The sequence below is a fragment of the Falco peregrinus genome, chromosome 6 (assembly GCF_023634155.1).
Source record: "Falco peregrinus isolate bFalPer1 chromosome 6, bFalPer1.pri, whole genome shotgun sequence".
NCBI classification, from domain to species: Eukaryota; Metazoa; Chordata; class Aves; order Falconiformes; family Falconidae; genus Falco; species Falco peregrinus.
In genome coordinates this window covers 84,431,136-84,441,179 of record NC_073726.1, presented here as the reverse complement: position 1 = coordinate 84,441,179, position 10,044 = coordinate 84,431,136, and the positions used below count along the sequence as shown (strand labels likewise).

Sequence of the window (10,044 nt, the reverse complement as noted above, 5' to 3'; positions counted from 1 at the left end):
AACAAACTCGAGAGACCCTTTCTGCTCACAGAAGGGAAGGGTCAGGTCTGCAGAGATCTCACGATGCCCTTCACTGGACTAGCTCAACATCTAAAGTAAGAACTCGTAGCCACTGCTTTTCTCCTGATCTGACTGGAAGGCTTTAGAGATCTCATCAAAAGAGAGAGAGAAGCAGGCCAAAAGAATACAAAAGGAGACAGGCAGAAATAAACAGGAATTGTCAGTGACAAACAGGGAAAGAGAGAAAGCAAAAACCTGAAGGGCAGGTAGAAGGATAGACCCAGAGGACAGAAAGAGGCAGAGCAGGAAGAAGAGATTGGATTCAACGTACAACAAGGAATCTGCTCCTTCTCCTGGTCAGTGGACTGGTGAGGATGAACTGAAACTAGAAAGGACAAGAAGGCATCAAGCAGCTTGAGAGACCAAGAAGCCACAGAACCGCCCTAAGGGGATGCATAGCCCAGCCATGATCTGCTTTATTTTAGGGTGTTTCTTATGGGTAAGTCACACCTCAGGTTCCTTTTTATGGGCTCTCTGCTCCCTTAGGGAGTTATCTTGGAAAGGTGGAGGGGCGTTAGCAATTGACAGTCACAATAATTTCCCTCATACTAGAAAGAACTGGACATATAAAAGGCAGACACAGAGAAGAGAGTATTTGCTGCTATTCCAGAGATGGTAACACAGAAGTCAGGAATGAGATGGGTAAGAGTGCTGGAGGGACAGAGCAGAATTCAAGTCAGTGTGGGTATAATACGAAGCAGGGCATTTAAAAGTTCTTAATATTTGAGCATGGAGAAGGATCTACATCTGCAACATGACATAGGGAAAGGGAAACCTGTGGTGAGGGTGAAGGCAGGTCAGTGTCTGCTGGGAACAGTGCTAAGTAGGATTTTAATGACTACAGGAAGTTAAGATATGAAACAATGCAGTTGATATTACAGTAACTTCAAAATCTACAGCAGAATATACAACGGAAACAACGGAAGACAGATAACAGTAAGTCCTTACCATAGGAGATTCAGACTGGCAATAGTCCAGGTAACAGAGATAAAAGTTGCATATGACAGACTTGGTTCACTCTAGTTGTGTCTTTGGTTTTCTCCTTCTAGTTCCCCCAAGTGAGAGGTGAGGAAGGCTGTCTCAACACTGAACTGTGAGTATTTGACCATCTTGCACTCTAAGAAGACAGTGAAGGACAAAGGCAGTAGCAGACATCAGTGTTATGATGTGGTGGCTGACACTTTCCACCAAAGCTTATTTAATTGCGACTATTGAAAAGTCATATAAAATTTCCATTGCTTTGAATGTGAAGTGTATTATTATTAACCAACGTACTGATCATGTACTGTTCCTGCTACCTCCTTGCATACCTGCAGTGGTTAAGAGCTTTCTGGTGTAATTTTGATTGATTGAGATTATGAATTGGGAATTGACCTTCCCTTGAAAAATTGGTTTGAAATACACTGCTTTGATGAATATCTCTTGGTTATGTCATTCATAAGAATAACAGAAATTATATTCTGTCAAAAAAGACAAAACAAATGTGAATGCAGATCCCTAAAGTTTGCAAACAGAATCAGACAGGCAAAAATATCAGGAGAATGATAAAGTGATAAAGTCAAACAGAAAGGAAACTCACCTAACAGGGAGATTGATGAGGTCAGCGAGTTTCTCATCACTGTGCCATTTAGAAGCCAGGTGGTAAGTGAGGAACATGCAGGGAGCTGGAAGAGGGTACAGTAAGGATCTTTCCATTTATTTGGTATTCTGTGGCTAACTATTTCTTGTACCCTCTTCTCCTCAGCTGTTCAGGTACAGAGTGGGACCGTTTGTGGTATATCTGGTAAGATGGCATATGTTTACTCTAAATATCTGCATCTCTGGACAATTCCAGTAGCAAAGAGTGGGATTAAATGTGACCTGTTCAAGTGTGATACCACCACCTGCTTTCCCTTGGGACATCAGTAGCAAGGCAACCCCTTAGCTATTGCATCATCTTTAACAAATGTTGACTTCTTAGTCTCCTTTTTTATTCCACGTATTAATTTAGTTGGATGAACAATATTAATAAAGAATTCATGGCACAATATGCCTTTTAAAAGGCCCATATTTTTAGTAATTTCACTCTGATTCCTTAGTAATTCTCACCAGGATTAGATTAAAAAGGATGGTAGCTGTTGGATGTCTACAAACTGCAATAAGAGTATAGCCAGAAGATTGAGAGTGACATTTTTTTCTCTTTGAATGTCACTCATGAGGACACATCTGGAATATCTAGTCCCATTTTGGTCCCTCAGTACAAAAGAGATGTTGACAAACTGGAGCAAGTCCACTGGGGAGCCAATAAAATAGTCAGGGAACCAGAGGACACGATGGTGGAGTGGCTGGTTTGTTCAGCCTAGAGGAGGCAAAGGGGGCAACCTGCTTGCAGTTTTCCACTACCTGAGGTGGATCTTGAGCGAAGACAGAGCCAGAGCCTTCTCAGAGGTGCCCAGCAGGACATAAGGCGACTGGCCAAGCTGCATACATGGAAATTCTGATTAGACAGAAAAAATGCTTCCCCTGAGGAGGGTGCAGCACTGGAACAGCTGCCTGGAGGGAATGTGGGATCTCCATCCCTGAAGACTGTCCAAATTGTGCTGGACAAGGCCCCAGATGACTTTGTCTAGCTTTCAGGTTAGCCTTGCTTTAAGCAGGGAGAAACATTAGAGGACTTCTGCCAACAAAATCTTCCTGTCTTAATTCTATGTCCTCTCCCTTACCAGGCTGGTGGTGGCGATCGGTGGGCTGCTGCTCCTGTGTGGCCTGGTTTCCATCTGCGTGAGATGCTGTTTTCATTGCCATCAGACAGGGGAGGAATCAGGTCCTCAGCCCTATGAGGTCACCGTCATTGCTTTTGATCATGACAGCACCCTCCAGAGCACCATTACCTGTGAGTTGGCTTTGATGGAGCCTGGGGACCTCAGCACACCCCAAAGCGAAGGGCTGCACTGTAAAAAGCCCAGATTGCAGCATCCCAGGGCTGACAGAGGGAAATTCATGGCAGGATGCAGGGAAAGCAGCATCTGGACACAGTACAAATGCAGGTGTTCACCAGCCTTCTTGTAGCAAATGCAGCCAGATGGTGAATCAGCTGTGAGACACATTTGGGTGGAATTAGGGCAGCTACACGCCTTGGTGGCATTTGAGGAAGGAGCAAGTGTGGGATGTTGCTGATGGGGTTTTCCGCGCATCCCTTTTAGGGAAGGACAAGGGCAGGAAAACATTCAGGCTGTGGGGAAAGAAAAGCCTGTGCACTGCAGGTATACCTGTCCTCCTCTAATCGCACGGTGCTTTCAGGAAGTGGTAAACAGCATTTGTCTCCTCCCTTTCAGCTCTCCATTCTGTGTTTGGGCCTGCTGCCAGGAGGATATTAGCGGTGGCACACTCCCACAACGCTGCGCAGGGACCACCACCCCTCTCGGCATCAGACACTCCTCCAGTCTATGAAGAAGCTCTGCACATGAGCAGATTCACCGTCGCCAAGGCAGGGCAGAAAGTGCCAGACCTGGATCCAGTGCCAGAAGAAAGACTGCAGGCATCTGCCAAGGGCAAGGATGCCCAGCCATCCCTCCCAGGACATTAGTACCTGGTTTTACTGAATGTAGTTACATGCAGAGACTAATTCTTCTGGGCAGGGTTCGGAATATCAGATTAAGTTTCTTAGTCATTAGGGAAAAGCAAAAAAAGAGACTAAATTCCAAATATTTTCAGATCCAGCATATTTTGATGGCTCCTTTTGACCATTTTTTGAGATAACTGGCCATTGGCATTCTCCATGTCCACATACACACATCACTACTGTCACAGTTTGCAGGAATAAGCAGGCAGCAGAATCAAGATGCTGAGCCACTTTGCAGGCTAGTGACCTGCAGGGAGATGGCAGATGCTGGCTCATTCTGCTTGCCTCCACCCAAGTTTCCTGGGGATGGCAGAGAGATTTTCACAACAGAAAAGAAAAAATGAAGACATGTGAGATCTTAATACCTAGTAACATCAAACTTCTCAAAAGTGCCAACCATTTATAGTAAATTAAAAAAAAAAAAAAAAAAAAAAAGAAAGAAAGAAAAAAGGAGCTGTGTAGGAACACAATCTTCATGTAAACAAAAGACAGCATACATTGGTCGTATGTGCAGTAGATGTCCTGAACGCCCTACAGGATATATGTCATGAAGACAGTCTGGTTTTGAATACGATACATAGCAATTCTAAAATAGTAGTCACAAGCTCTTACATTTTAAGTAACAAATATGATGTCTATGCTAGCCGATCAAACGAGGGAAGGAGCGAGAACACTACCTCTGAAATAAAGTCAATCATATTTTAGTTGCATTCATATTGTATCATTTATAAATTATTCCTAATGTTGCTGTCAAAAGCAGGTCAAATTTAATACAACCATTTAAAACATTTCAGCCATTTCTCAGATAGAAATAATTTGTGAGTCTTTCCTGATGAATACAAATATGTTGAATGACCCAGAAATATTAATCAAACTGTTTGGATGAACATAGGTATGGACCATCTGTAAAATGTTTTCTTGGACTAGGTATTCATTGAGAAGGCGACCTCAATTACATCAGTATTATATCCACCCCAGGTTCAGCAACTGAAAACATTCAAGCAGAGGGACATCAAAAATCAAATGATAAGCAGCCAAGAATGAATTGCGTGTGTATGTTAATGTTGATATGAATGCACAGGTCATGGATATCACATCCTTCTTGAAGTGGCTGCATGACCCTTCCTACTGGGGTACCCAAATTCTCATGTCCTTAATATGCTGATCTTCTCTCCTGTGAAATACAGAAAAAATGGTTATTTTGTAGATAAGGAAAGGTCCACGAATATGTTTAGGAATCTAACTGCTGTTGAGATTACAGTGTTAGACAATTTTAGAGGTTGATAAGATAGCTTCAGCATAGAGCCGAATTGAACAACCAATACATCTTTGATGATGTCCCAGACCTTGCCCAGTCACATGAATTCTGTATCCAAAAGAACTTAATGAGGGTCCTGATTTCCTAGGCCAAAATCTTCTTCCTGAATTGCCTAGTCATTACCTAATGGTACCGTTAATGAATGATAAACTGGAATATAATAAATAGATAAATAAGTGACATATAAGGTTATGTCTTTTCTGCTATGCAGCACACTTGAAATCATAACTGTTTGGGGAACATCTGCTAGAGTGACCTATTTCATTCGCTGCCCTCTGAAGTCCAGTTCAAGCCTGACTTCTCCACCATGCTGCAGAACGTTTCCTGGAAGGCTTTTGTGTACTGCACAGTAAAAGCCCGAAGCAAACATTTGGACCTGCTGAACATGCGTCAAGCACTATCAAGCCCAGAAACTTCCTGGAAGCCTTCACGATCGTTTCCAGGGGGAACATACCGTTCCTCCCGCACCTCCACCCCTTTCCTCCTGCCTCCGAGCCCCAAGCTCTGCGGGCATTTAACAGGAGATGGCAGCCCTGCTCCACAGGGCAGCGATCCTGCCTAGCAAAACAGGAACGGACAACTGTTAATAATTCACAATAGTAATTTTTTTTCTAAGATGTGCAATAGAAAGGGAAGTTTTAAAATTCTTAGGTTTCCCCTCCTCTGCATCAAATCACCTCTGCTATCTCCTTTCTGAGTTTCAAGGGGAAGAGTAACAGGTCACTTGTATCCAGAGGTGGGCCTTACCTGCTGATTTCAGCAGGTTTCCCTTGATCAAAGCTAGTACCACCTAACTCTCCTAGCCCTTCCCATCTGCTCACATCCTTCTTTGTTTGTCTCACTTAGTTGTTAGGTGCTAAAGCAGGTACCCTCAAGGGTTTTTTTACTGGCAAGACATCCAAAATATTTCAAGTGAAAATAATGATAGACAGCACTCCACTTGCTCAGGGATTGTTTCCTACTAAATGTGACTTCAGATAAGCACTCAAGAGCCCATAGGTCATAATAAAACACCAAATCAAAGCCAACAAACAAAAACCAGAAGCAGACCTACAAGCACTCTAATTAACCATACAAGGTTATATATGAAAGCAAAGACCAGGTGTCAGTGACTGCAGACACTTCACTCTTGCCCTCAGATCTGTTGTGATTCAAAAACATACTCTCCTCACAAACAACCCAAAAATGAGGACAGTCAATAAAGAACACAGGTACTTTGTGAAGAAGCAGGACCACAGCCCATAAAAATATAGCAAGTTTACATATTTACAGAGCTAAACTGCTACTTGGTACTGCAATTTACTGTTACTCAGCTAGTTTTTTTACTCCGTTGGTGGTGGTTCCATCTCACTGTTGATTCTGGACATTCAATATCTTTGTGTATTATATTATACTGGCCAATAAGCACTTTGAAAACTTTTATGCTTCCAGATTAAAAATTAAACATCAAATACTATTAAATATAAGGAACTAATACTTCCATACAACTTTTAAACAAATATTCAAGTAGCAACTGTTTTCCCCATGCTTAAGAGCAATAGCAGCGTGAATTGCTCACAAATAAAGAGTGATATACATTTGAAGATAAATAAAAGGGTTCTGCTAATCATTAAATAACTTTAGGGTTTGTTCAGCTGCTGTGTCAAGCTGGCTGTACTGGAGTACTCATTTTCTGCACGACAAGGGAAAGAATACCATCAAGAGCAATTCTCTTTAGTTATGAATAATTAAGTACCTGCATCCAAAGAACCTCATGCACTTCATAGACTTTACCCATGTTGTCACGCTGGCTATGTATCAGACAAGCCTTAGTATTCCCTGTGTAGATGGGGGAAATGATGCACAAAGTACTAAAAATAACTACACCATAACCAAGTCACTGACCCTTGGCTCGCCTGTTACTCAGCCTTTCACCAAACACTGTGAAAAGGGTGGGACCCGAGCAAGCATATGACAAGTGATCTCAAAGGAGTCTTGCAACCCGTCTCCACTGGCTACCTTTAGCCTGCGCGTGGAGTAATTTGGGCTGGAATCACATGAGGGGAATAGGAGTAAACAACACCAGGTGCCACAGAGGAGTTGTCCACACCACCCTTAAGCTCCTGTAGAACACGGAGTACTTGAGAAAGACCGATCTTATTCAGAAACACTCCACAGACCCCACTGTTGTGTTGCTCCTCTGTTTTCGGAGGACTGTTAGTAACAGTGATCCCCTTCTCCAGCAGGCCACTCCAGACCATTGGTTGGAACAAAGGGATCTCAGACTTGTGTTGTTCACATCTGGGCTTTTGTCCTTTATTGCTGCTTTTCACCACAGGACAAGGTATATTCCTTAAGCTCCTCATAACATCATTCACATGCATTTAAGCAACTTGAGCTGAGGGTGGGCCACGCAATTAGGAATGAGCAGCTTTTTTTGTAAAAAAGTAAGAAGCTGTAGAAAACAGAGCAGTGAGACAGCAGCTCAGCATAGACAACACAGAGCTATTTCCTAGAGGAAAGGAAAACATCTACACAATTAGCCATTGTTTGATGGGAGTGACTAACCCTGTGTCCTCACCCAGGGCCAATGTGCCCATACTTGCTCTGAGGCTGCTATAGATCCAGCGTCAAATGAAACCGGTGACCAGTCAGGAGTGGTGCAGGAGAAAAAACAGTCAAGGACTGTGCCATGGATGGACATCAAACAGAGCAGAATCACAAGTGACTTCATCACACCCTCTGTGGTTTAATTACCATTCAGACTACAGAGTAGAAATGTTCTGACCACAGAGGCTTTGATAAGCTGAATCCACACTAAAGAAAAAAAAAAAAAAGAAAACCAAAAAGTCAGCCTATGATAACACAAATGGAGTAAGTAGCCAAGAAGAGGTACTAATGAAAGAAATATCTAAGGGAGTCCAGAGTTACAGGTAGCTGAACAGTAGCTGAACAAGAGACATCCACCTAGATGACATGTCGAAGAAACATGGGGCAAATAATGCATATTTTTATCCTTAATTCACAAAATTTTAGCCAGTTAGATACCTAAGCTAGCTTCACTTCACAATAGTGCACTGCAGAGCTCCCAGCAGTGCCCCTGCAACACTGTTGTGGTACATACAGCACATGGCTGCAAACCCTGCCCCCAGATTCGGCACAAATATTTTTATCTCCTGCTTCTACAGCTACAGCACTGGCAGCGCTTGGGGAATCCCTTTTAGAGTGAACCGCTGCCTATGTGAGCTGCAGACACAGTAATACATCACGTGCTCAGAGCTGTTCTGACACTCTAGGTTAAGAAAGACTATATTGTTTCGACACTCTGTGAAGGACCACTTAGTGCTGGCAGTCCAAGGTAGGAAAACCAGCCAGCCCCACTGCCAGTTCCTCCCTCTAGCACAGGGACCCAGAATGTGAGGTTTGTCACATGCCCATGGGTTGACATTTTAATAAGAACTCTTAAGTCAGATGATTAGCTGTTTGTCACTGCTTCTGCATGTATCATCTTCCTGCCTGCTGTTGTGCCAGTGATGTTATTGTTATTACTGAGCTGGAGGAGAGGGCTGGGAATTCGGTGCCTGATGGGGAGGAAGCAGGGAAGTGGGAGGAGCACGGCTTGTGGCTGCATATCCAGGGCTGCATCATCAAGGCAGGAGGAGTTCAGTAAGGAGATTTACGATGCTCACGTGGGTTTGTTGGGGGAGAAGTCACCTAGCAATGCACTTGCAGGTCACGTCTTTGCATCAGACCAGGAAAGAACCCTGAAATTCCTCTCTGATTTGTCAACTGAAAAACAAACTAGACGCTAGCTCAGCTGCCTTGTGTACAGTCTTGAAAATGGAAACAGCAATTTACAGGACAACAAGAGCTGGAGATCAGTCTGTTAAGATTTCCAGAATGTGTTGTGGCCTGGGTGAAATAGACTAGAAAATTTCCTTTCTTTTGTCCTTGAGGAAGAGGCATCTGCATCAGTACAGACCTTAAATACACTTTAGCAACTGCTATGCTGCAGGCAGTTAGGAAGCAAGGAGTCAGGTATTATAGAAGGGTGCAATGCCATGAAACCAGAATTTTCCCCAAACTCTGGGATTCCTTCAGTCTAGGCTGTTTTGTGGCACTGCACAAAAATAATGCCTTCCTTCTGACTCATCCTTTTGAGGTCTCCTGATGCTGCCTGCAAACATAGGGAAATGTTCACATGGCCTAGGACAGACAGAAATAAGTTGATGATGCTTCCTGTATAAACCTTATCTACATGAACTCGTGAAGGTTGGGACACACCAATCTACGCCATTCCCACTGTGGGCCACTCTATCCTTAAGAGATTTGGGTGTCCACCTGTTGGAGCTGACCAGTGAGCTGTGCAGGTGGTCACACTACACCATAATGAGTAGACACTAAAGTACCTGCCAGAGTTCTTGGGGGCACACTTTGGCCATCCAAAAGTAGAAGTCATGATTCAGGTGAGAAAAATTCCACTGCAATGTGCCTATTTATTGCCATTGACCACAAAAGCCATTTAAGGTGACAGGCTCAGCCGCACACATCTACACTGTAAGTGTAGCTGAGATTTCTGTCCCATGCCCATTTACACTCCTGTGCCAGGCAAGATGACCTAGGAGCTGCCACCATCTGACTGTATCTGCAACCAGGTAAATGTGTTTCCTCCGTATCTCTCCTACTTATGTTCAAAATGAGAGATCACAGTGCACCAGGGCTTGGAGAGGGAGCATTACCAAAAGGCCTCTAAGTTCAAGCCACAGTGGTTGAGTGCAGAAGTGGGTGGTGACCAGTATATGAACCAGCTGGGCAGAAGCTAACACCCAGTTCTGCTGTGAGGATTTGCAATAGGCCCTTCATCCCCCAGGTGTCGGCATGAGTCCCACCCTGCAGGCAACTCAAGTGTGCGTATCAATACATAAAGATAAAGGCACTAGCCCTGTGAGTTTCTTGGGTCCGCCTAAAGGATTTATATGAGTACTTCTAGAAAAACACCTGGGCTTTATGTTCCCCTAATCCTGTTTTAATCATTAAGGAGCATCAAGCTTGCTCTTCAGTTTCTTCAGAATTCAAACTGACTCTT

General features: G+C 43.6%; 1 protein-coding gene across 1 annotated transcript; it reads left to right on the top strand.

Annotated features, from left to right (window-relative positions):
* Positions 1–672: 672 nt before the first annotated feature.
* Positions 673–5,096, top strand: TMEM52B (transmembrane protein 52B). The gene is made up of 5 exons (XM_027782896.2): positions 673–702; positions 1,110–1,153; positions 1,805–1,843; positions 2,766–2,932; positions 3,375–5,096. Exons 1-5 carry the CDS (start codon positions 673–675, stop codon positions 3,623–3,625), a joined length of 531 nt encoding a protein of 176 aa, XP_027638697.1. The 3' UTR covers positions 3,626–5,096.
* The last annotated feature ends 4,948 nt before the right edge of the window (positions 5,097–10,044 follow it).